Source organism: Protopterus annectens, chromosome 1.part0, assembly GCF_019279795.1.
Source record: "Protopterus annectens isolate FY-2018-M chromosome 1.part0, PAN1.0, whole genome shotgun sequence".
Lineage (NCBI taxonomy): Eukaryota > Metazoa > Chordata > Ceratodontiformes > Protopteridae > Protopterus > Protopterus annectens.
This window is the reverse complement of record NC_056725.1, coordinates 1,584,624,433-1,584,652,368: the sequence shown is the minus strand read 5'-3', so window position 1 is coordinate 1,584,652,368 and position 27,936 is coordinate 1,584,624,433. Positions and strand designations below refer to the sequence as shown.

Sequence of the window (27,936 nt, the reverse complement as noted above, 5' to 3'; positions counted from 1 at the left end):
TGCTTTTGTTGGCTAGTAATATAGCTTTCAGGTAAAGAAAGAATTTATTTAATACACAACCAGCAAAACATTTTCTGTAAGACAGAACTTTTGTGTGCATTAATATAATGATTATTATTATTATTATTATCAGATTGGATCCAGTGTGTGCCCTTGGTATAGCAGCTACAGTCTTCAAAAAGTTAGTGTAATGCTTTTCCAAGAATTTGCACAGAAGGTGCACCTACCACTAGCATTCTCTTTTTGGACAAGGTTTTGATGAAGGCAGATTTTCCGGTCTTGATGACAAACAGGGACCCATTATGACAGAGGTGAGAAGATCTTGCTGATTAATTTCTTGCAAAGAAACTTCCTTCCATTTTAGGGACTGTGAAACTTCCCCTTCTTATAACATAGCCTATGGAAGGTTTGAGGATGCAGTCTGGATTTCAGAAAAGCTGAAATTAATTTTCACTTGTTTTCAACTCTCAGCTCCAACAAACTCATAATGAGATAAGACTGAACACTTCTAAGTTTTTATTTTGTCCACAAAAGACAATGAAACATTATTTACCCCATGGTACAGACATCTATATTATAATGACAAAAAATCAGAATGTCGACCTCTCACATGAGAGGAAATGCAAATACTCTATGTTGGTATTTTATGATCACACTACAGTGAAGATCAGAATATTTTCCCTTTCCTCACTGCAGTGTGATCTCAGAGTTGGACTATATATTTAGGGGTGTGTGGGGGGTGCAGCCCCCCACAATACTGATTTTGAGTATTTGAATTTTTGCTCATGTGAGCGGTCGACATTCTGATTTTTTGTCATTATAATATAGACCCCCAGACATCCGCCATAATGTATTGTCAAATGAAAGATCACAAAATAAAGGCATGTGAAGGATCTGGGATGGATAACTACTCCACTGTACCAGGTAGCAAAGTCTTCTCCAAGTAGGCAGAACAAACTTACACTGCTAACTCAACAATCCAAATGCTTACACAATAAACTTTGCAAATTTTGGTAATACATACAGGAGAAAGGAACAGATACCAGTTAGTCATTTATAATAAAAATTCTTTATACTGCTACTACATTTCTACACAATACTTTATCTCCATACAAATTCATCAAAACATCCTCTTCTGCTGGAAATGCTGCACTCATTAGTAGCGCACATCTCTATGACTGGCCACAATTACAAGACTTCTGGCATAGTATACAAAACATAGCTTAATATATTTCACTGACAGCTCTCAATTTTCAGAAAAAAATAATCTTCTCACTATGAGTTTCTTTCAACCATGTCGGTTACAGCCAGAATATGTACAACTCACTAATGGAAATCTCAGCAGGTTAACAGCAATGGAATGAACAGAAATGAAAGTTATGTATTTACTATAAAAATAAATCAGCATGATCTTCGATGCCTTCTACCAAAGTCTGCTTTGGTAAGGAAACAGATAACTGATGGTCCTTCTCTTATATCTTTAACAAGGTTTAAGTAAACTCATAGTTGCCTACAGATATCTAACCAGTACAATTTGTTTTCTACTTTATTTAAAAATTATAGAAAATCACTGGAAAGCTCATTGACTGATTTAAGTTTAGGTTAGATGCTACCTTGGACGTAAAGGCTATATTAATTTGGAATACTACACTGTCTTTGTGGAAGACACCTTAAGGAAGCTTTGAGAAAACAACATTTAATTCAGAGACTCTTCTAACTGAGATAATGATGACCAAAAATAATGTTTTCTAAGAAAGAAATTTAAGGTCCACCTTTGCTGCTGATTTGAAATGGGCAGAAGTCAGTTGGTCCAGTATGCAATTCAAGTCTTAAGGAGAAGTTGGATTTTTGTTGCTGGGGTCTAGACAGAAACAAGAAGTTATGTACTCACCATAACGTTCGATGCATGTAGTCCATCTCGCCTCACATTCTTACCCGTGGGTTCAGAGCCGAATGTCGGCTCAGACTCGGCCATACTTTTTAGCTCGAAGTCTTCCTATTGGCTGGGCTACGATTGTATCCCATGCTGCACTGCTCTCTATCCCCAGATCTAGTTTGCTGCGAGCGCCAGCACTCATTCTCCATGCATAACAACACCTAAGGAAAGGAAAAACAAACCAAGAATGAAGGGAACTCTGAAACCAGGCCTAACATCCAGATCCTCCAGGACGGGGAAAGGAAGGGGGGGTAAGTAAGAATGTGAGGCGAGATGGACTACATACACCGAACGTTATGGTGAGTACATACCTTCTTGATGTTATGTAGTCCAATCTCGCCTACATTCTTACCCGTGGGACAGCGTTCCCAGCACCTAAATCCTGGGAGGCTCAGTGGAAAATACTCCTGAGTACTGTGGAACCAAAGGAAGATCTGCCCCTAGATACCACATCTAACTTGTAATGAGTAACAAAGGTGTGAGGAGATGCCCAAGTAGCTGTAGCACAAATATCATCCATAGACCATCTGGCCTGAAAAGCTGTAGATGTATATACAGACCAGGTAGAGTGAGCCTTCACTCAGAACGGTAAATCTTTTCCCCCTGAGGTATAAATGAAAGAAATACAACTGGAAATCCACCTGGACAAGATGAAAGATGACTTTGGAAACAGGACACCCCATTCTGTTTTCCAAAAATGAAACTAACAACTGATCAGATTTTCTGAGATCTCTCGTTCTGTGCAAATAAAAACGTAATTGTCTGTGCACATCCAGTTAATGAAATTTGAATTCTGCCTTGTTTGAGAACAGAGGAAAAAACACTGGCAATTCAATAGAGTGGTTAAGGTTACTAACTGACGCTACTTTGGGAAGAAAGGAGTGATTCGGTCTGACAGAAACCCTGTCCTTATGAAAAATCAAATAAAGGGGTTTGATTAATAAAGCTTGAAGCTCCAAAACACGTCTGGCTGACGTGATGGCTACCAAAAAGACAGTCTTCCAAGTTAAGAATTTTAAATCGCAAGTGGCTGCAGGCTCAAAGGGGGGATGAAGTAAGACCCTGTAGAATAAAGTTTAAATCCCAAGGCATAACAGGTTCTGAAACTGGAGGACGAGGTAACGAAGTGCCCTTCAGGAAAGCCTTACAGAGTCTATATGACATTAGACTAGGTTCGTCTGCGACATGAAAGTTAGAAATCAACGCCAATTGGACTTTAATGGTTGCGGCCGCTGAACCCTGGTTAAAAAGCATAGGCAGGAACTCCAATACAGATGAAACTGGAGCTGTGTAAGGGTCAATCTTTTTGGCATGTGCCCAGATTGAAAACCTCTTCCATTTGCTGTAGTAAATCTTCCTGGTCGAAGGCTTATGAGAGGAAGATAAAATATGAACCACCTCCGGCAAAAATTGGTGAAGCCTAACTAATGACGGAAGTGGAGTAGAGAGGCTGTCAACCGGAGGGTCCGGAGAGAGATGGAGCTGCCCTGACATGTGAGTCAGTAAAGTCTGATTATGGGTCCAGAATCCAAGGAGCGTCCATGAGATAGGGATGGAGAAAGGGGAACCAAATTTGATGAGGCCAGTGTGGGGCAATCAGAATCATTTTGCTTCCCAAGGATTGTGCTTTCTGAATAACCTTTGACAGCAAGGGAACCGGAGGGAAGGCATATAGTAGACCGGAGGGACAATCGTGTACTAGAGCATCCCTGGGTGACTCCCCCTGAGGGGGGATCAGGGTGAAGGAGCTGCTGCATTTGGCATTGAGGGGGCTGACAAAAAGGTCGCAGCATGGCTGACCCCACCTGTGGAAGATCTGCTCCGCAACTTGACAGTTCAGGGACCACTCGTAAGGCATCAGAATAGCTCTGCTTAGCCTGTCTGCGATCACACTGGACTTCCCCAGAATGTGTGTTGCTACTAGAAAACACTGGGAAGACACTGCCCACTGCCACACTTGCATGGCCTCTCTGCAAAGGGGATATGACTTGGTTCCTCTCTGCTTGTTCAGATACCACACCACTGACATATTGTCTGAGTGGATTGCAATAGTCCCGAGAGGAAGAAAACTCAGAAGTGCTTGCAACGCTAGTAGCACAGCTCTCATCTCCAGGACATTGATATGCAGATGCATCTCGTGCTCTTGCCACGTGCCTTTTGACTGTCCTGCCCAGATAATGCCCCCCCCCCACCCCATCTGGGAGGCATCCATGGTCACAGTGGCAACTGGGGGTGCAGGAATGAAGGGCTTTCCCGCAATGAGGTTGTTGGTGCAAAGCCACCAACTGAGATCCTGTTTGCACCTGTCTGTGAGTAGAATGGGGTGAGAAAGTGGAAGACGTTGAACAGACCACTGGGCGAAGAGTAGCCACTGAAGGAGCCTCATATGTAACCTTCCCAGAGGGACTAACATAATCATAGCAGCCATTGTCCCAAACAATTGGAGGACCCATCTTGCCATCACTCTTCGAGGGAGCAAGGCTTAAACCTGTTGTTTTAGGATTCTGATTCTTTCCTGTGGTAGAAATGCCCACATGAGGATGGTGTCTAATTCGGCATCTATAAAAATGACTCTGAGGGCAACAAGGCAGATTTTTCCCAGTTCAATGTGATGCCTAACTGTTGACATAGGTTGATAGTAGCGTCCCTGGTCTGAAGTAGTAGATGCCTGGTGGTGGCAGTAAGGAGCCAGTAGTCCAGGTGCGGAAACACTTGGAATCCCTGACATCTCAAGTGAGCAGTCACCACTGCCATGCATTTGGTAAACACCCTGGGGGTTGTGTGAGACCAAAGGGCAGGGTGCGAAACTGAAAGTGACTGGCTACCAGCCGGAAGCGTAGGTGATGTCTGGATGCCCTGTCCATCTTTATGTGGTAGTAAGCATCCTTGAGGTCGATAGAACACATCCACACTTCTTTTCCCAACAATGGGAGAATAGACTGCAATGTGACCATTCGGAACTTGGACTTTTGCACATGGGTGTTCAATTGGCTGAGATCCAAAATGGGTCTCAGTTCCCCTGTCCTTTTCGGCACCAAAAAGAATCTGGAGTAAAATCCCTAATCTGATCTGGTCTGAAAGGACATGTTGGATGGCTCCTTTTTCTAACACCTTTGAAACTTCTGAAGCTGCGTAATCCCTTTGACTGGGTGGAACATCCGGGATTTTCTTGATTGGAGGGGGATTTGATGAGAAGAGAATGACAAATCCTCCGGAAATTATTTGTAGAACCCATTGGTCCTGGGTGATATCTCGCCAGGCCTCAGGGTGTAATGAGATTAGACCCCCGAGTGGCTCTGGAAATGCACAGTCGGCCTCCCATCAGGAGCGGCGGTAGGGAGAACCACAAAAGGAATCGCAGTCCCCTGAGTTGCGAGGGCCTCCTCTGCCCCTAGGGTGGCATCTCCATGAATAACCCCCCCCTGCCTCTGGAGGGGGGCTCACCTTTTGCACTGGGAAAAAACCTCCATGATTTCTTGAACCACATTTTGCCACCCCTCTGGGCCTTAAGATAAGGCCTAGAGGGAAGGGAAAAATGGACTCCTACGGCAGACAGAGTTTTTCCTTCCTGTTCGCACCTAGTGAGAGTGTCTTTCACCTTGATTCAGAACAAAGATGAACCTCCTCAGAGGGGGCTTTGGATGGCCGGTCACCTCTTTGCTTCAAAATCTCTAGGATGTCAGAGAAAGAAACATCCTCAGAGGATGACTTAGGGGACCCCTCCGATTCCTTGAGGTCGGTGTCTGATGTGAGAGACTCATCCTGGGAATCTATGTGCTTCTTCTTGCACATTTTCTTTCTGGGTGGCTCCACAGGCAAAAACTCTGAGAGGGCCCTTAGAAATATGGGGACCATTCATGGGGGTACCCTGTGGCCTTGGGGCTCCGCTGTCCAGAGATAGATGGCGATCAGAGACCTGCACCGGTGTTGTAGGGGACAGAATGACTGACCCGTATGATGCCGCTGACGACCTGGCCATCGTGCTCTGCATGGCCTCGAAGGCTGGTCCTCCTGGATCCGAAGAACGACCAGCCTCCAAAGCCGAGACAGGAGTCAGGCTTCGCCGCACTGAAGCGCCGAGAGGGAGACTACGAGCCGAGAGGTGTCCCGAAGCCTCTCCCTCGAGTCCAACCAAAGAATCCTGAGTCCTGAACCCCGTGGATGACACCGACGAGGTCGGAGCTGACGTCCAAACTGATAAGCCAGGAGGAGCTGTCGGAACTGACCTAGGGACATCACACGGAGCCAAGCACTCTGGCTTCGAAATCTGAGATGTGCTCAGAGGAGGAAGTATCGATGCAGGCTAAGGGACCGGCAACGGAGCCGACTGGGTCGGAGCCGAGAACAATTCTGCCAGTACCAGTGACTGAATAAGTTTCTGCACCACTCTATCGATGTCCACATCTGATAAGGTCCTGGAAGATTTGGAGGATAGAGAAGGAGATCGAGACCTCCTCTCTGAAGGGGACCTGTGAGGAGGGGATACTGGCCTAATACTAGGCGATCGGCTCCGAACAGGTTCCAAGAAGATTCGAGCCGAAGCAGGTTCCATAACCACTGACTTCCTGCGGCCCCAAGGACAATGGAGCGAAGGATGTCAATTAAGACTTTGCTATTTACTCCTGTGGCTCCGAGGAGACTGGAAGATCGCTTTTTTGCTTTTGAAGATTTTGCCTTAGAGCTGGAAGCACTCTCCAGACCCTACTCGAAGGAGGGTTTCAGAAGTCCCTTCAAAATCAAATTGTTCTTCCTTTCGTGAAGAACACGTGGACTAAAGGCATGACAGAAACTGCACGATTCCTGGAGATGAATCGCTCCCAGACAGTACACACAGAGTGTCCATCAGTAATGGACATTTTATAACTGCACTTAGAGCACTTCTTGAAGCCCGAGGGCTTATGCTCCTTAGTATCTTTGGACATAGTTAACCAACAACAAGAAACTAAGTGAAAAAAAATTGACCAACGGAAAAACAGTCAGAAGGCGGGAACAAGCCAACAACAGACAGAACACCACAAAGATCTCTAAGTCAAACAATCCTCAGACACAAATACAAGGGTTGAGGACTAAATCCTCTAGTCTAAATTGTTTAGCCCATGGGAAACTTTAGCACACAAGGAAAGCAAGGGGACAGACTACGTCCTCTAACTGAAATGGGCCTAGCCCGTTGAAAACAGCTAGTGGGATACCACATAATAAACAAACAAGAAAAAACACAACTTTTCCACAATACCGACAAGAACACACACAATAGCTATTAAAATAGCTTTTTTTACAAAAAACTTCTCTGATATAAGAAGAAAAAGCGTACTTAGCCACAGCCAAGAGCGAGACCATGTCCGAGCTACAGGAGCGGTAAACGAGATCTGGGAATAGAGAGCAGTGCAGCATGGGATACCATCTTAGCCCAGCCAATAGAAAGACTTCGAGCTAAAAAGTATGGCCGAGTCGGAGCCGAACCCACAGGTAAGAATGTAGGTGAGATTGGACTACATAACATTACCTATTTTAAAAAAGATTTACATACTCATTAAGGAGCAAGAGATGAGCAACTGAAACTTAGATAAGCAGAAACAGCTACCAAATGAACTACTGCCTTAGAAAACCTAGAAGCTTTGTCAAAGATTTCTGACAAGAACAGAATCATGGGAATGGGTGCTGTGAATGTGCCCATACCCTGTTTTGTGGACAAGATGGTGACTTATTACTGTAAGTCTTTCTAGATGAAATTTTTGGGGGTTCTGGACCAACACAGAAGGGTATGTTGGGTCTCTGACCAATACTGGAAGAGGAGAAACTATGCTGATAGCTTGAGGGTCCGTAGAAGCTTGCCACATGGATGAGACAGCAGTCATGGTCTCCTTATGAAGAAGGTCATCATCATCAATCCCCTTTTCCCATTTTTTCTACATGCGTGTTGGGGTGTCATGTGAACTGTTACCATCTCACCTGATTCAATGCTACTCTCCTACCTTTTTCAACAGTCATGCTTGATTGTCCCAAGTCTTCTCTTACATAATCCATCCATCTCTTTGCTGGATGCCCTTATCTACTTCCTGTCTGTCCCAAACTTTTCAAACCAAACAGTTTTCTTTTCTGTACATGTTTTTGTACCACTATAATCTGTTCTTTTCTGCCTCCTCTGCCATTTCTGCTACTTTGGCTTCTGCTCTGATGTCCTCATTTCTTCATCTGTCCCACAATGTGCATCTTGCCACTTGTCTGAGGCACATCCTCTCCATCACCTCTAGCTTCAACTATACTGCATTTACTGCCCATGTTTCTGTAACATCCAGTAGTACTATTCGCACCACTGTTTTGTACGTTTTACTTCTCAGCTTCTTTGGCATTCTTCTTTCATACATTACCCCTGACACTCTGTACCAGTGGCTGTAGCCCCTCTGATTCATTTCTGACCTTCCTATTTAAACTTTCTTTCTCCTCAACCACCCATACACTTGAAGCTGTTAACCTGTTACACTATCTTCCCATCTACCTCAGTTCTCCGCTTCTTCTGATTTCTTCCATTTGCTTTCTTTACAACTGTCTTATTTGTACTCAAGGTTTCATCCTATGTGTCTTTGGTTTTGTATTCCATATCTCTGTCCTTGGCTGACATTCTTGCTCAGAGTTTGCCTGGAATGCCATATCATCTCATATGCATACAGCAACTTTGTTGTTCTATCCCCTCCGATCTATTTGTTAATGTGGTCTATCAACAGTATGAACAGCAATGGACTCAGAGCTTAAACATGATGCACACCTACTCCTAGTGGGAACCCCTGTTTAAGAAAAACACTGTTTGTACTTGAGCCATTGTGTCATTACATACAGCATGCACTAATTCTACTAATGTTTCTGAGACTTCAAACCACCACAGAACTGCCTAAATCAGCTTTCTTGGGACCTTGTCATATGCCTTCTCCAAGTCTAGGAATGCATAGTTGGACTCTTTCCTCATTTCTAGCTTCTTCTCAACTATCTGTCTCAAACATGGGGTTGGTTGTGCTGGATCCTGATCTGAATCAAAACTGTTCATCTCCCATCTTACTTTTCTACTACTCTGTGTATTCATTTATCAATCACCCACTCCAGACCTTTCATGCAGTGCGACAGGAGTTTGGTAACACTATACTGCTCACAGTTGTGGATATCCCTTTTGTTCTTGTACACTGGCACTATTATGCTTATTCTCTAGTCCTCTGGGATAGGCTTTTCTCCCCATACTGCTAAGAGTACCCCCAGGAGACATTTCTTCCCTATCTAACAACTTGATCACCTCTGCTATGACATCATCTGAGCCTGCTGCTTTCCCTGGCTTTATTTTCCTTTGTGCTATTCTTACTTCTTCTAGGGCAGACTCCTCCTCTTCTTTCACAGTAGGCTATATCTGGGGCACTGCAGCTTCTGTGGTGTTTACTTCATTCTGAATCTGCTGAAGCATTCCTTCCATCTTTGATGTCCTAAGGACTGGTGAGCAGGTTGTTGCTGGAATCCCGTATGAAGTGTGTCTGGCTAGCTTCTTTATCTTTCTGTCATTGCCTTGCAACCTGATAGAGTTGTCCACAAAGCAACAAACTTCAAAACTTAAAAATACTAAATGAAAATAACGAAACAGAGGACCCAGCATATAACTGTAACTTTATTAACAAAATTTTAAGCACGTTCATCCTTCATGATGGACTTCATCAGAAAAAGCTTGTATAGTATAAAAACATTTAAACAGATCTAGTCCTTTATCACATGACATCATCACCAAACAAAACTACTTTCTATTTTAAAGACATACACTCCCATTTCCGTAAAATTCTATAAAATGAGAAATAAAGGAAAATTGAAAAAAATAAATACAATATAACAATCACTTTGAATTAAAAAATCAAATCATTTTATTGTTCTTGATAAGCTGAAATTAATATTAGAACAGAGAGAGTTATGGTAGCATATGAAATTAAATGCCTTTGCACCACCTAGACTTAACGATACATTAGCTTTACTTATTTTCTTTTAAATGAAAAGCTGGAAAGTTTGTTAATAAAGTTAGTTATATGCTGGGTCTGCTATTTTAAGTATTTTTAACCTGATAAGAGTTTCTTTGTGCCATCTACTGCGTCACCTTCCAGAAATTGGTAGAGTGCTTCTGATGCCTTGTTCTTTTTGCTAATGGAACTATTGCTCTTAGCCAACCAATAATCCTTCTTAGACTGGTCAGACTTTTCTAACTCCCACTTCTTCCTGCAATCTTTTTTTATTTTGATGACTTCCTGGATTTCTGCGCTGCATCACCAGATTTCCTTTATTTCCATACCTGGCTGGATCGCATATCTGTTCTATAGTCTTCACACATGCTGCTTTTAGGCACTGCCATTCTTCAACTCCAGCTATTTCCTCTTCTTCCTGAGGTGCTAGAGCCTCAAGTAATTCCTTGAGCTCCTGTGCTTTCTCTCCAGTCAACTTCCAGGTCTGCAGCTTAATGTCTTGACCTTAGAGCCTTCTATTATCTTGTATCCTTTACAAGATAAGACCATATCAGTGGAAATCATAACTGTTAAGGTCAGAATGGGGCTACAAAAATTACTTTGACTTTGCACAGATTGGCTTTCTGAATATATTTTATCTTGAAGGGAACTGGAGGAAAAACATACAGGAGACCCGGAGACCAAGGATGGAAAAAAGTGTCGCTGGAAGTCTGACCCTGTGGAAGGAGAAGGGAAAAAACTACTGCATTTGACATGGAAAGGAGAGGCAAAAAGATCACAGCAAGGCTTCCCCCAATCCTGGAAAATCATGTGAATTACAGATATGCTTAGAGACCATTCATGTAGTAATACAAGACATCTGCTCAATTTGTCTGCTTGAGTGTTGGCCTGAACTGTGATACGATGTGCACTGCTACTAGAAAGCACTAATAAATGATCGTCCATTTCCAAACCTTTCACTGCTTCCCAAGAAAGAGGGTAGGATTTCTTCACCCTGGCTTGTTGACATACCACACAATGTTTACTATGTTGTCAGAATGAATGGCTATTGGTACCTCAGGAAGATGGTCCTGGAAGGCCTGCAGTACTAGGAGGATCACCCCGTCATCAGGAAAATGGTGTCTAGCTGGGCCTTTGTCTAAGTCCACATTCCCTAGACCATCTATCTTAGACAACGCCCCTCCCAACCCAAAGCAGATGTATCCATACTGACAGTGACAGATGGTAGAGAGGAGAGAATGGGACGTTCTGATGATGAGTTTTGTGGATGAAGCCATAACTGAAGAAGCTTGCGAGAGGGCCCAGAAATGCTGTTTGTTTGAGTCAATGGGCTGTGAATCTGTAAGGCTGCTGCTATTAAGCCTAGGGTTTGCAATTCCATTGCAGCCATTTGTTTACTTTGTTGCAACAAGAGAATGACTGATTGTTGAATAGGAGGAATTTGGTTTGTTGAGAGATGTGCTATTTTTAAGTTAGTATTTAGGTAACAACTAATAAAAGACAGTGACTATGTTGGTTTCAGCTAAGCCTATGGAAGATATATGAACATTCCTAAAGACAGGCATAACTGAAGCAAGCAGTATCTTGCCTTGATAAGACATTCTCTTGAAGTGACAACAGTGTCAGTCCTCCAAGTAAGGGAAGGCCTTGATTCATTTTAGTCTCAGCTTGCGGTTCTAATGGACCCTTGATGGTGAACACCCACTATGGTTGAGTCTGAAAGGCAGGGCTCTGAACTGGTAGTAACTGTCTTCTACCCAAAAGTGGAGGAAACCTCTAGACTCTTTCCAGTTGTTATGTGTAGGTAAGCATCCTGAAGATCAAAAGAGTATATCCAGTTTCTTACAGGGAAAGAAGAATGGTTTGCACTGTGGCCATCCAGAAGGCTGTTTCTGAACACTGGTTTAGGTGACTGATATCTAATATATCCAGGAGTTCTGCTTTAAACTGATGTGAAAGGGCTGTGCCATCAGCCAGGTGTATCTCAGTGGCTGACCCCACCGTAGCTATACTACATGATGCATCCGCAGCATCACAGCCACATCTGAGAATGTATCTGGACAGCTCAAGGGTGGTAATACACAGGTCCTGGAGTTCCCTCTTTTGTCCTATATCCCCCTCTGCCTTGGACTGAATTTGTTCCTGTAATGACTCAAGGTTTCTGAGCATGTGGAACTGGCAGTTAAGATCTCTTGTAACCATGGTGGTTGAAGTTTAAGTTTCTTATCAACCATATTCAGCAATCTGCTTTCTCTATTATTTGGTAAGGGATGACTGGATGCTTGCCTACTAGCTTCAGTTAGTGGGTTCCCTAGACACCACTGCTGGATCTGTCATTGGATTTTTACAGAGGAGCTTGTGGATTTCTTAGGGGCAAAAGAAGGAAGAAAGATGGGCAAGAGTTGGGCTGCAAGCATGTCTTCATGCACATCCAAAACAATATATACTTTTACTACAGAGAAATCACCAGTGGTCTAGGAGGAAGTAGGTTCAGAAGCTCTCTATAGTAAACTTGAGCTTTGGAGAATTCCCTAGACTCCAGGCTGAAAACTTCCTTTGTTCTATCTCACGGGGTCAGGCTGAGGATAGAGTGCCTTCTGAATCAGTCATTATAAGTCTGAGGGAGAAGGTGTTCAATATAAGCTAGTTTGTCCTCATCCTCTGATTATGAGGAATCAGACTCTCCCTGGAAGGATATGTCCCTCTTTCTTTTCATAGGGGAAGTTCCTGGGCCAGGATTTTTTTTAAATGTGGTCTACCAGGTCTTCATGAACTCTATGAAGTCTCAGGACCAGCCTGACGAAGTCCTCTGAAGAGACCTGAGATGATGATGATGCAGTGGACTCAGACAGCAAGGGTTGGAACAAAGTGGTCTGTCTCACTGGTTTGGGAGCACAGGTCTTAGAGGAAGTTAAGGCCGTAATCAGTGGAACAGGTGGCCATGACCTTGATCTGGTACCCAGCCTTTTCTTCCATTACAATATCCAACAGGATAACATCCTCAACCTCCATCACTAGAACTCTGACGTTAGAAGAAGTGGCCTGTTCAGTGGCTCTGGACTCAACTGATGATAGTCTAGTGTAGGAATCTGAGGTGTGGGCCTGAGTCATGGTGGTCTCCAGAGTGGCTGTGCCAGCAGACACAGGCCAAACAAGCAAAAGACCAGGAAGCTGTAATGGCACCTCATCTGCACTGGCACAAGCTTAGGCTGGAAGTCAGATGGAGAAACATCCTAAGTGTCCCCGATGCCCCTCACCTTCAGTCCCTTATGTTCTTCTTAGGAGATGGCCTGGGAAGCAGCAGATGCCATTGCATGCAAAGGCCCTGCCCTACTAGAATATAGGTAATGAAAAGGTTCGGCCCTGTGAGTCAATACCTCTCAACCTCTTAGAGCAAGAAGTCTGGACAAAGCCATCAATAATGGGGGGACAAAGACCCAAAAATAGGAATACTTTTTAAATACTGCTCTTACAAACATAGAAAATAGATAGAACAGGTTTTGCATTAGCGTGAATTTTCTGAAAGGTATGAGGTCTGAAACTCAAATGTATGTCATTATTTTCTGACTTTAACCCTCAGTGATTTGCCACTGATTTTACAGAAAACACAATTTTATGAGAAATGGACCAAAAATATGAGGCAAAAATCTGGACATCCTGTGAAAATCTGTAAAGTTGAGAGGTATGCCTGTGTTTAATAGTATTAGAGTTAAACCAAGCACAGAATGGACAGTAAGAAATATGCTGTGGCCCTAAGAAAAACAAGCAGTAACAGTGGAACTCTCTATGGGGAGCTAGGGTTACCACCTGTCCCTTTTTGCAAGGGACTGTCCCTCTCTGGGCAGTTGTATCCTTCGGAAAAAAAAAAAAAAAAGGGGAGATGTCCTGAGATTTTAGGGCAAAAATATTTCTTAAGTTTTCTTTAATAGTTGCATAAAACAATTATTTTGCATCTGAAACACCTAAATGTTATAAGAAATAGAATAAGTAACTCAAATGCTACCAGAATAAGCTTTTATTTTATCAAAAAGAGAAGTTTTGGCCTTTGCACTGGTCGTGGGAATATTTTGTTGTGCAAAATCTCACATTTCAACAAAAAATGTCCTACTTTGGGCAACTGAAAAGGTGGCAACTCTATGGGGAGCCTGTTTCCCCACAAGAAATGCAGTTGTTAACCTTCTTAAACATTAACAATGAATATTCACAAAGTATTAAAAAAGAAGGTCCCCATTTGGTAGTAATCTGTATGCTCTGGTAATTCAAGCTGACTGAAGGACTGATGATGCTGACTAATCCAGTTTGAAGCATCAGACTGCATGGCAAGAAAGAACAGAAGATGGCACTAGCCAACACCCTCCTTTCATCCCATTACCCTGACATCAGATGGCCAAGGACCTTTGCTGGCCGGAGAGTGGTGAAAGACTCTGGTATTTGGGCCAGCCATAGGCTTCTGCATGGCAGGAAGTCTCAAGACTCAGTACTGCAACATTAATTACCATGTACATCCAAAGAAAGAACTTAAAGGACAAGAAAAAGGAAAGAAAAACAGAAAATCCACAAATACAGTGGTAAGTATATAGATCTTCTGGAACATTCTAATGTTGACTGAGATCTCACATAGGAATAATTAAGGAGAGGAGAGGTGAAATCAAAAGATGAAAGGCTAATAATGGCAGCACAAGCTAATGGGCTATGTACACATTGATTAGAAAACTGGGAACAAAGACAAATGTAGGTTCTGTAAAACAAAACTGGAAACAGTTACACATCTCACTGTTGGGTGTGATACACTAAGGTCTGTACACTGAAAGACACAATAACACAGAAGTAGCTGAGAAGCATTGGAAAGAACCCACAAAGCATTATTGACAGTGATGAAGTTTATCCATTACAAAAAGTAAAAAAAAAAATAGCTATAAGAAAAGCAGATACAGTAGTCAAAGAAAAAAGTCAAAAGTACCACTGATCGGCGAAATTGCTGCACCCGGCGATTACAATGTCTTATGCACGGTGAGACACAAAGTTATAAAATACCATGATTTACAAGCAGAAACAAAGGTAATATGAAAGAAAGACACCCAGACAATTCCACTAGTAGTAGCAGGGGCAACAGGACTAATAAAAAAAAAGTTAACAATAATACTTGAATATGCTACTAATACATGTGACTTGCACTGCAGGAGAAGGCAACTCTGATTACATTGCAGGTGCTGAGAAGACCACTCTTGGCTAACATCAAAAACTGAAACAATACTAATTTCAAGAACTCTAATCATACCCTGACTTAGGAATGGGGTTCATTCCCATCATGGCATTAGAAACCCAAAACACTTGGGAGAAATTACACAGAGGATAATTACCAAGAGTATGAAGGATAATGTCCATGACGGAAAAGATAACAGGATCTTCAGGTGTCATGGCACCAATTACTGACAATGGCATGAACAAACCCAAAAGAGCTTTAGAAGGACTATTTAAATAAGAGAAATGGGATTTCTGGCAGTCTAGGCACTATGAAGAGCATGAATGTTTAACTATCAGAACTGAAAACAGATCTAATGCTTAAGAGCAGAAAACGTATGACTGTGTCCCTTGTGTTAGGATTAATTTAAGCTTATACAGCCAATAAAAATGCTTCTACATCAAAACTTCAAATAGCTCAGATGTTTAGAAGTAAACAACCAAATAACAGCTTCTTTCTAGGGCAGCAATCCTTCACTTAGCTCATAGCTAAATGTGTCTTCTGCTTACTGGAATGTTCTAGGTTAGTTTTAGTTTTATTAGTTAAGGTTTAGGAATATAGGAACAAAACTAGGCAAGTGATCACAAGAACTGTAAGATGCCTAGCCATATACATCTTTTAAGTAGACACTTAAAGGTTTACACCTCCCTTTTCAAGCACTTAATAATGTCTACCTCACAAATTAAGCAGGGTTGTACATGACAATGCTGCTATAAACTTACACTTACCCATCAAATCATCAAGATTAGCCTTAAAAAACAGGTCACCCTGGAGCAACCTGTAGGCTACCAAATATAGTGAGAGTCGTGCTAATCTATCAGGATAGTTGAAAGATTTAAGCCCTTTAATTTTTTTTTTTTATGGTAAAGTAACTTTGATGCCTTTCTAGTTTAAACCACAGGTTTACAAACTCATATGACAACAACTGAAATTCTTTGGCTTTGTTTCTTACTGTACAGACAGTTTTACTGAAGCCATTTTTATAGTATCAAATAAATTAAACAGAAGTACTGATAATTTAGTGCTGAAAAACCTATGCCAAGCATACAGACAATAAAAGCAATTCAGCTGCGGCAACTAAAGCAAAGATACAAACTAAGATCTGTCCCCTCAGATAAGATGCTAAACTGAGGCCTCGTTGGCCCGAGTTGGTAGTGGCACAGGTGGATGTAAAAGTTCCCACTGCACTTATAAAAAATAAGAGAGTTCATTAATTGCACATTTTCCTTATTTACACTTCATGACATTTAAAACATTCGTATTTATAATATATAATTTGCCGTTACTTACCTTCATTATATTAACATGTAATCTATACATTTAAAAACACAGTTATTTACACTTTACATTATTTCATACGTCTGATCATTTCCCTATTATCCATTTCTTTTCTAAAAACTCTCTTTATCCCTCCAATCGTTTTATCCAAAACCAATACTATTTCATCTAAAACACTGTCATCACCTGTCTTTATTTTAAACTAATCCTACACATCATCTGTTCATAATCTCTGAATTGCTACAAACAGTATTCCATCCCATTTTCCAATTTCACATTTTTTCCAGTTTCTTATTTTCCACATATCATACATATCATTACATTTTAATTCCTTCATTTTAAACCTTCTTCAAAAATGTTAATTTTTTAACATTCTAAAAAACAATGTTTTGTTGCTTCTTCCTGCTCACATATTTTCTTTCTTTCAGTGTATTTTATATTTCATATTACTTTCACCTGGTTACGTATTGGACAGAATTCTCTAAAAATTCTCAGTTTTAAAAAAGCAAATTCTCAAATCTTTTCCTTCTTTCCTTTTTAGCATTTTACATCACTTTTTAAATTCTTCCATGGATAGCCCGTATATTATTTCCCCGCACTATTATACCATACTTTTCTGTTATCTCCAATGTCATTAATTTTCACCTTCCATATTTTATCTTATGTGCACATACTTTTCCTTCTTTTTTGTTTAATACTTACTTTCCTTCCTTCACATTTCTTCATAATGTACAAACATTTCCCCATCATTTGTAACTGTCTTGTTTGTACTTTCTTTATTACACAGAAAAATGCACAAATGCTTACACTTTAATTTTTTTTTACGATTTAAGTCTCCTTTTTTGTTATACTTTTTAAACAGGGTTCAACAATATTCCACAAATAAAGGTTTACAAATAATTCTAACATATTGTTCTTCATTTCTGCTGGAAACATGTATACCCCTCCTGGTATGTCAGTTTTCCTTATATGGATATATTTAGCATGTATACTTTTTTGTTAGATGATAAATTAAAACTTTTCCACCATGATAACATTTTTATTCATTCCAGCAATATCATCCACTATTCCCTTACACTCTTGTACTCTCCAAATGTCACACCTAGTACACTCATTTCTCTCTCAGTATAATATATTCCATTTATTTTCTTTCTTTCAGCAAAGCTTTTTACCTTAAATGTAACTCAGCTTTCTCATTTCCTCCAGTGGAGCTCTTGAGTTTGTGTTCTAACTGCCAATGGCTTATGCCTGGGTCTTGAAAAAGAATAAGTTATTGCTTCACAGTTTAAACACATGTTTATGTCTTTAGACCCCATTAGTGTTATAAAACTGCACTTGAAAATTGTAAATGACAAATTGTTCAGTACAAAGTAACCTTTATAATGATCTGTTGCAGTGGTCTTCTCATAAAACTGACTACTCCCCAACCAAGCATACCACTAAAGTTACTCTCAAACACGTCACTAAACTGCATCCTTTTCTTAACTTCATCTGCTAACACATCCTTTGCTACCTCTCCCAGCACATGATCTACTATCATGCACTAGCTCACTTTGCCATGGGTCTCCTCGTTTCATCATCTCCATCAAAACAAAATTTTCTAATTCTTCTTTCTCTAGCTCCATAAAAGCCACATCTTCTCCATATAAATCTACTTGTGAAATGCTTTTCTCCAACATTTCTTGCACTGCCTGCCATCTCATTCTTCCTCCATCTTGGAAAGCTTCATCCTCAACATCTGCCCTCCAGCAACACCGACTGGTCGAAAAGAGTAGGGGACATTGTCAATGCATTTGTCAAAATTTTCCCTAGCCAGTATGAATACAACTCAGGCCTCCCCTGAAAAGAGGTCACTGATCTAGTGAGAAGAACCACAGTCAATAACATTTAAATAAAGTCAAAAAAAAAAAAAAAAAAAAAAAAAAAAAGCATAAACAAATTTAAAAATACAAGGAATTGCCCAAATCAGTCACTAGGTACACACAGTGCAAGTGAACCTGGTAGTATCAATAACAAAAAAAAGGTACACAACACCAGATGATGAGACAACAAGAAATAGGATAGGGGGCTGCTGCTATACATATTGGGTAGGATTCCAAAAGAGTTACTCGGGTACACCCCAAAAAAACTGTGGTGAAAGGCTGCTATGGAAAATGAACCACAATGAAGTAATCTAGAGTAGTTTACACTAAGTCTGTTGGAATCTCTCCCAACATTCATGATGCCAGTTTTGGTGAAAGTGTGTGTCAAGAAATGAGTGCTTCTAAGACGGCAACTACTGAAGTCTCAGTGTGAAATGCACAAGTGTTTCATACATCTTTCCAGATCAGATAATCAACCACCTCCTTCCAGCATTCCCCTGAAGGCATGCCTCACTTTCAAGGAGCTCCTGCACAATAACTTTCAGTACTTCCACATTTCCCTTCTCCGGAAAATATCTAAAAGTGAAGCCCATCCTGTTTTAACTTGACAGCTGATTATCCCACATAACGCAATCCCCCAGCCACACTACTCTCATCGGTATATCAAAACAAAAATATCGATAAAGCATTTATTTGATAGGCAGTGTGAAACAATTTGCATTATACCTGTCATATCTGAGAAACACATTGTTGAGGTTGTCATTTACAAGTAGCAGTTCCTCTGTAAGCTGCTCGTGGGCTAGTCTGGGGATTAGCTCCAAGATTCTCTGTTGCATTGTACGGCATGTCCTGTTTAACTCCTGTAAGAAGAAGAAAGTCTTGCCTTGGTGTTGTTATAAAAAAAATGAATTTGAGATAAAAAGTGAGACTGAAACATTAAAAACAAATGTGCAATCACAAACAATGGAATAAGGTGTAAATTACTAAATGTTCCTCATGATATTTGAAATTCTCTTCCTTTGCAGATTCTTCTCAAAGGGGCATAAGAGTGCATAATTACTGTACAAGAGTATGCAATTATTTTAATATAAATCTTTTCAGAAGAGTAATGCAGCTATAGTACAGACATAGATGTTTTAAGGTCATTATGTATCTAAACCACTACACTGCTATACTACAGATTTAAAACTTTCCATTTCTAAACTCCAACTTCTCATCCAAGTAAGTAGTTTCATTAAAAGTGCAAAAATGCAGAGTGATACACTCATGTAAATAGCTATATAATACCTAGAATAATTGCATAAGCCCATACTACCACAACATGACATTCTCCTCAGACTTCCATTATTCTCTTCTCTACTCTGTAAAGTCTCATTTCAAAGATGTCTAAAATCATGACAGAAGCATAAAGCAAAGTTGTAATTAACCAGTTGGAAAGCTGCTCATCTATGTGTGAATCCCCCACACGATACACATGTCAACATCAGAGTTCTGGAATTTGGCGGCCACAAGTCACGCACTTTTTAAAATCAAATGTTTTTGTGTTTGAAGAAACAGGAACACAACAATAACAGCATACAACTGCAACACTATACTAACTATAATAACTGTCATGACAATAACTATGTTGGCAATAATAACCTTGTAAACAAGCAGGGTAATCCTCAACAACACCAGAAAAAAATCACAAAAGGTGTGAATGAACTCAGAGATAGGTCAACAGGTGCCTCAAAGGTGAGGAGATATAAACTTGTTTATGTGTATATCTAGTACAACAAGGGAAGGCAGATAAGCAAAGAGAAAGCCAGATAAATTATCAAAAGTAATTAAATGGAAGCATATCAAAAAGTGCACTTAGCTGTCACCTAAGTGTTGAACTAAGAGATCAAGTCAGACACAAATGAGATCTGAGATCATTTGCTAACTACAGCGGATTATGGGTAAGGGGAGGAGCCTAAACCTTGGATCCAAAGTCTGAGAGTGGCCAAAGTCAGATCCAGTAATCCATCCATTAAGGAATGGATGGAAGAGAACATCAGATTGCATATTATTTTGTAAAGCAGTCTTATATACTGCATAGTCAGAGGATATTTAAAATATGATGTAGGGGTGTCTCATCAGTGACAGCAATACAACTACAAAATTTTCTTAGTTGTAAGGTAACCATGCTTTAACCTACAGCAAAATAAGAAAGGCTGAACAAAATAAAGTTAATATAATGTTGTCATCTTGGGTTACTGAGGTTGGGCAAGCAAAAGTGTAGAGATCAAATTCTATGTAAGAACCAACATAATAACTTTCTCTGTTTTTATATACATGAATATTTAAAACAATGTTCTTAGCAGACAAGGGTTTTGTTATACAAAAAGGCTTGAAAAATAAGATAAAATGATGAAAACAATGGAGATCGTAGTTCTTTCTTGTACTTGTAATTTCAATAGCTTTTTTTAAATTAGCAAAGATTTTCCGTGGGAGGAAAAGAACTCTACAAGGCAAGCAGCTGATCATGGGAAGGTTGGAAAGTGTTCTGAGTGAAATTTACAAAGATTCAGTCATGCATCTGCAAAATCACTAGCTGTTTTTCCCCACTCCTAACTGCCTTTACTTGAAGACAAAAAGTTTACAAGTGCAAGCAATTAATCACGAGAGGCCTCAACACTGTCTACTGACTGATTTATACAAGGTACAATGTAATTAAAATTTAAAAACAGACTGGAAAGTAGCTCTATGAAAAATAAAGAAACCATGGGGAGGTAATAAGTTATACGAAAAGTTAAATAGTCGCCTTATGAGTAGCCTTATTACTGCACTTGATGTAACAGCACACAGTTTAGTTTATGTAAAGGTAGCCAGTGCACATTTTTCTTAAGAGCTAAAAGTTTAATTTTAATGAAAGCAATTAAGTATTTTCACATCTGGGAGGGGAAATGAGATATGAAAACAAGAAATAGAAATTAGTGTAGGTGGGAAAAGGCTGTGCTTCAGCATTAGTATCCTTAATTTTAGATTAGATAATGCATGTGGATGCAGCCATCAATTTAGGAAATTGCGCCTCTCTGGAGGGTTAAATATTTTTTAAAAATGTACATAGTTTTGCATTCTTGTTTTGGTAGTTGTGAAACTATATTTAGGTTTTTGTTTTGAGTGTTTTCAATGAAGTAGAGAGTCTTGAGAAAAAATATGATGCATTTAAATGGGGGGTGAGAAAAAGCAACTACTAAAAAAAGAGCAGCCTGTAAGCATTAATGTCTGCATGTATGCTGAATGTTGTAAATATACACTCAAAAGCACTGTTATGTATAATATGTGAAAGTAATCACTTTCTATCATAATATGGTGGAATGTAAGTGGCCTTACAGGTATAAACAAAAAGCAAACTGTATTTATTTATATTAAGAAGTGGAACATACAAATAGCAATGCTGCAGAGGTGCACTTGAACAGAAATTACCATGTAAATTTGACAAAGAAAGCATTTCAGGATGGATACTTAGTAAAATATTAGGGATAAAGGAATAGGGGAGTAATAATACTGATTGCTAGAGGGGCTCCAGTAGTGACAGAATGGTGAACTTGTGGTAGTAATGTGTTACTAGAATGGAAGAAAGGTTATACTGGCAAGTATTTATATTCCACCTAAAACTGCTATTATGGAGTTTAAGAGAATTTTGGAAGAAATGATGAACTTTCAGCAGGGATTGTTATTTACGGGTGGGGATTTGAACCTGATTTGCAATATTGAGGCTGTATCATGGGACCTAGAATGGCAAATATAAATCAGAACACAAATCACAAACTTCTAAATAAATATATGAGAATGTTTAGCACAGAATATGTGAATTCAGCAGTAGAAACTTGTGGAGATAGAATTTGCACATTATTCCCCAAGGTATAAGAACTGATAGACTGGATAGGAAGTCTATATCATCTCACAGGAATATCTGCATTTAATTTAAAGCCCTGACACATATCCAATGACTATTTCAGATCACACACTAATAAAAACTAAAAAAAGATGCAGGATAATGAAGTGCAACAGTGCTTTCTCATTTATCAGTTAAAGAAAGAGGAATTTAAGGAATGGTTAGTGGAAATTATTAGAGAGTTATAAGGGAAGATATCAACTTCTTCAGAAGGGATAACTAATGAGTGGAATAAAATAAAAATGAGGTTAAAACATGGTAGTAAAGTATTGCAGACTTAGGGAAAATTCACAGATAAAAAAGCAGCAACTGCAAAGTGCTAAAGGGAAATTGGGGGACTATTTAGATAATATAATCAGTTTAGAAATATTAATACAGGCAATTATGTTTTATAACTCCAGAGCACAAAACAAAATTAACACAGCAACTTTGGCAACAAAAAACAGAAAGAGTTGCCACAAAACTAGATCCTATAGAGGTATTAGAGAAACTTTTGAAACTTTATGAAACTTTGTATAAAGCAGAGGAATATGGAAACAAAGAAAAGGCACACACGGAAATATTTATGAAGACTTAATTATACCAAGGTTACAGACGGATGAGGCTCAACAATTAACAGCAAAGATAGGAAGAGATGAGATAAAAATTGACATATATAATCAATAACAAGGAAGTCTCCAGGAATAGATGGTATTCTTGTGGAGTTTGGAAGTTGGGAAAGAAGAAAGTGATAAAGATTTGGAAAGTTTTATTTAATATTTTAGGGGGAAGGAGTGCCAGCATCTTTGAAGAATGATATGGTAGCTGTATTACCCACACATGGTAGATACCATTCAGACCAGCATTGTATAGACCCATTTTAATTTTAATATATGATTAAGTATGTCTACACTAAATAAGAAAATGGCAAAGGTGTTGCCAAACCTGACTGATGTGGGTCAATGTGGTTACGTAAAGACAGGCCAAACATTTGACAGCTTTAATAGAAAGCACAGTTGTGTAAGTAAACTTACCATAACAGTGGATGTACTATTAGACCATTGTTGCAGAAGGCAAAGCTATTTGGGTTCTACCTTTTGTGACTGGTCAAAACTTAAGCACCTTCCATGTGCTCTTTCAGTAGCTCAAGGAGGCTCCCATATAAAGGCAGAGTGAAATAGTATTCACAGCATTTTTTCCCTAGGAAAGGGAGACAGCAGCCCTGAGGGAACAATATGAAAAACAAACCCAATAGTAAACTACATACAGAAGGGTGAATACATCTACACCCTTGCAACACAAAAGAAAAACAGGCACAGTAAGAGGGCTGGAGGGGCAACTACTGCAACAGTAATCTATTAGAAAATCTACTCTCAATGCTGAGTTTATTTACAAAACTCTACTACGATCAACATACAGATCAGTGTTGCAGTACCCTAAGGTACTGGTGTTGATTCCCACAGCTTAGGAAATACTATGACAGGAGAAATAGAAACTACAATTCTAGAAGTCCCTTGAGAATGATTGTAACAAAGTCCATTCTGCTGGACATGGAAAAGGAATCTAATCTGTAGTGCTTTGTAAAGGTATCAACAGAAGACCATGTTTCTGCCGCTGGAATACTTCTGGAATTCATCCCTCTCTTAACAGATACTGAAGAAGCCATTGCCCTTGTGAAATGGGTAATCACCTGGCAAGTATACAATCATCTGTAAATAGTCTTTGTTGACTCTTGTCCTTTTCTCTTACGTTCATTGGAGAAAAACAGCTGATCAGCTTTCCTGAAGGCTTGCATTTTGTCTAGGTAGTATCTCAGCTGCCTGTGGGCATCCAGAGTATAAAGAATATGTTCACCCTTGTTACTGGGTTCAGGAAAGAAGACAGGGAGATTAATAGTCTGGCTCAAGGTAAATTGAGACCACATTAAACATAAAAGGGTTAGATCTCACACAAAGCCTGTCCTTGTGAGAAATTAGGTAGGATTGAGTCATAATAAGTGCTTGCAACTTACATACATTCCTAGCGGAAGTCAGAGAAATTAGTAAAACAGTCTTTCATGTTAAGATACTCAATTCAGCTTGAAAAGTGGGTTCAAATGGTCAATGTGACTTTTTTATGTTCACTGAAAATCCCAGTAGTAGGAGAAGACGTTGAACAAAATGCAGGTGTTGTAGTAGAAGGTTTTTGCTGTCTGCCTGAATTAGACAGTCGTCCAGATAGGGGTAAATCTGAATTCCCTGAAGTCTGCAATAAGCTACTACTGGAGCCAGGCATTTGGTAAAAACTCTGGGCGCAGTAGATAAGCCAAATGGCAGTACAGAGAATTGGAAGTGTCTCGAGCCTGCCTTGAATCTGAGGTACTTTCTGCAATGCTGCCTTATAGGGACGTGTAAGTAAGCCTCTTTTAAGTCCAATGTTACCATCCAAGAATCTTGTGCGAGCATTGGAAGAAGTTGTTGAAGAGTAAGCATCTTGAATTTTGGAATTTCCAAAAAGGTGTTTAATATTGAGAGGTCCAGAATAGGTCTCCAGGAGTTTTGTTTTCTTGGGACCAGAAAAAGTCTTGAATAAAAACCTTTCCCCACCTCTAGAGGTGGAACCGGTTCTATGGCCCTTAAGGCTAATAAAGCATCCACTTGATTTAAGGCCTCTGTCCATTGATGTTTTGGCAGATCTGGCCAGCCTGAAGGCCTTGGCAGAGTGTGAAAGTGGAATCTGTAACCTTTCAAAATCACGTCTAACACCCATTTGTCCTGGGTAATGTGAGTCCAATTTTGGTAAAAAAGAGAAAGTTTTCCTCCGAGAGGGGCATCCAGGGAAGGAGGACCTGAAGCCCAACAGAGGGAGTCATTGAGTCTGCTTTCTTTGGGTTTGAGATCTGTCTTCTCCCTTTCTAGGTGAAGAAGCAGTCCACTGTCTAGATCTGTAGGAGGCCTGAGCCTGCGCCCTACCTCTGGAGCGTCTATATCTTCCCCTTTGAGGCCTGTCAGAGGTGGGAAAAGACCAATTTTTGGAGGGCCAATTTCTCGAAAATCTGGGAGGCTGAACTTGCAAGAAATCTTTTACAGTCTGCACAGACTTGGCTTTTTCTTCCATCTTTTTAATAACCTCCTCAGCCTTAGACCCAAATAAGACATCATGCTGAACAGGGGCATCTAGCAATTTTGCCTTAACTTGTTCAGGTAGATTCTGCTCACGAAGCCAGGCATGTCTCCTGATAACAGTACCAGAGGCAGCCGCCCTGCAAGAAGCCTCTAAGGCATCAAAACCACAGTGTAAACTATTTTGCTGACTTAATAAAAGAAAAAATTGCCAAAAGAAGACAACCCACCACTGCATCTCTGTAAAAAAGTGTAGGTAATCCAAGAAAAAAAGAGACGGAGACAGCTTTGGAATCCAGAAAAGGCCTTTACTTGGTGCAAACACAAGTGCTTTCACAATTAAGCTTCTTCAGGTGTATGACTTGTTCAGTGGCATGCAACACATCCTGTAATTCCTTGTCCTCAGCACATGCAGGAAAGGCAGAAATCCTTTGTTTTAAAACAGATAAAAGAAACTGCTGATACTTAAACATGTGAAACTGGCAGTTTAAAGCTCTAATAGAAAGGGTGGCTGAAGTATAAACCTTTTTGCCCCACCTGTCCAAGGCACAAGAATCCTTTTCAGAGGGGATAGGATTCTTAGAGGAGGCGGCCTTAGCAGCCTTGGAACCTTGCGAAATAGTTTCAGGATCAGCAGAAGGGTTCTTGAATAAGAATTGATGAGAATCAGGGACCCTGTAAAATCTATCAGGCTTAGAAGGAGCAGGCGGCATGGAATCAGGATTTAAGTTAGCTTCAGAGAAGGCATCATCCACAATGTCAAGTACAGGAGGAATAGCTAAAGGCCTGTGCTGAGGGAGAAGAAGGAATTCCCTGAGTCTCTTTTTGGAAGCAGAATAATCCTGACCTTCCCAATGAAAATGCTCCCTCATCTCATGCAAGGTTTCCCCAAAAGAGAAATCTTCAGGGGGGGAGGCAGAGGGAACAGAATCCTCTGCATCCGAATCCTCATAAGGAGGGAAGGAGTAATCCTGATCAGAGGAAGAAACAGAAGATACAGAAGCCTGATCAGAGGAATCATAAGGGGTATCCTGTCTAGGCCTTTTCTCAGGAGGAGGGTGAGCGCCCCTAATCATAGTTAATAAATCCTCAGCCATCCAAAGTAATTGCTTCTGAGTCTTAGGGGCTGAATCCGAAGAAGCTTGAGCAGAAAGTCTGGGTTTAATAGGAGTCTTTGACTTAGCCTTTGTCTTTGTGGAGATAGTTATGTGTGAAGGCCTGAAGACCCCCTCAGAAGCCGGTACCTGCACAGCGGTTCCGGACCCATCTGAAGGAGCGACGTCCGAAGGTCCTGCAGCAGACAAATTACTAGGCCTAGTTGGCTCACCATGTGAGTCCGTGTCGGCCATCGGTTCTGAAGTGGTGGACGACAGGGGCTGCAAAAGCGCCTCACTGATGACCGCCGAACCCGAAGCTGGCTCCGGCTGCAACGTATCCTGTTTGGACCTTGGAGGCCTGTCCTTGTCTTTGCGCTTCTTCTGTAATCTGGTAGTCGGTTCCGACGACATTCTATAATTAAATCGTCTACCGAAGTAATTCAAGGCCCAGTCATACCTACGCTTGATAGTGCGAGAATTAAACCTGGCACAGAACCGACAACAAGAAACGTCGTGGTCAGGGCCTAAGCAAGGTAGAGAGTAAGAGTGGAAATCTTTATGAGGTATTTGTTTTCCACACGATACACAATTATTAACTTTTTCTGACATCGGAGGAGCAAGAAAAAAGTTTCCCCAACGGGGTACTTAGCTTTGAGAAGAGAAGTAGAAAACTTAGGACCGACGACAATCAAACCACGTTGTCTTGAAAACGCCAACCAACAACTAGCGAACTGCTTTGCACTGCACGGCAAGAAAGGCTGGGGAAGATGGCGTCGGCTGTCAGTCTTATACCCATATGCTCTGACGTCAGGGTTCTAGCTGAAACAGCCGATGCCAGACCCAGACTTTGATATTCTGGCCGACCTCGGGCTGCCTGCCGGCAGGAGTACCCTACAGTTATGACTGCAACAGTGAAACACGAAGAACATCAGCTCAAGCTATAAATACAGAAAAAAATCCTGTGTACATTTTAAATTATAACTTCTCAGCAGAAACAGGTAATTGAGAAACAATCCATAGCACTTCCAGATCTTATTCAAATAAACCTTCCTAACACTCGTGCAGACTCATGGTTTCAGTTATGCACTTTAAATTATCTGGCTTGTATTGAACTAGCAAATACTTTTGCAACAATGACATCTTTTTAAGTCATGCAAGTATTTTATGTAAAGATTTACTCAATATGTTCTGACTTCACTATTAGTCTTTTGCCATAGCTAAAGTCATGAAACTTGACCATCAAAAATCAAGGCTAACATTTTTTTTCTGTCTCATTATAGCATGCTTTAAAAACTGCAGTGGTGGTGCTGTGGTAGCATTGTCACCTTACAGTAAGACGTTGCCCCGTTCGATTCTCAGTTAGAGCGTCTTCTGTGTGGCGACATGCGTGAATGGGCGTTCCTTCGTTCAAGGTTGTGCGTCAGGCCTGGCAAGTTAGCACGTAAAAATCTACTGCCAATCATTAGCGGACCGGAGTTCTGCTGTGGTGACCCCTAACCGGGAAAAGTCGTAAGACACAACAAAAAAAAGTATAGCATGC

At 40.6% G+C, this 27,936-nt stretch overlaps 1 protein-coding gene across 4 annotated transcripts in view; it reads right to left on the bottom strand.

Moving 5' to 3' along the window:
- The window catches only part of TOM1 (target of myb1 membrane trafficking protein), a 1,917,838-nt gene that overhangs the window by 727,550 nt on the left and 1,162,352 nt on the right, over positions 1 to 27,936 (bottom strand). For all 4 annotated transcript variants that reach the window (XM_044068060.1, XM_044068069.1, XM_044068077.1 and 1 more), the window contains exon 8: positions 19,024 to 19,157. In XM_044068060.1, coding sequence (XP_043923995.1) covers positions 19,024 to 19,157 — 134 coding nt within the window. The remainder of the gene's footprint in view (positions 1 to 19,023; positions 19,158 to 27,936) is intronic.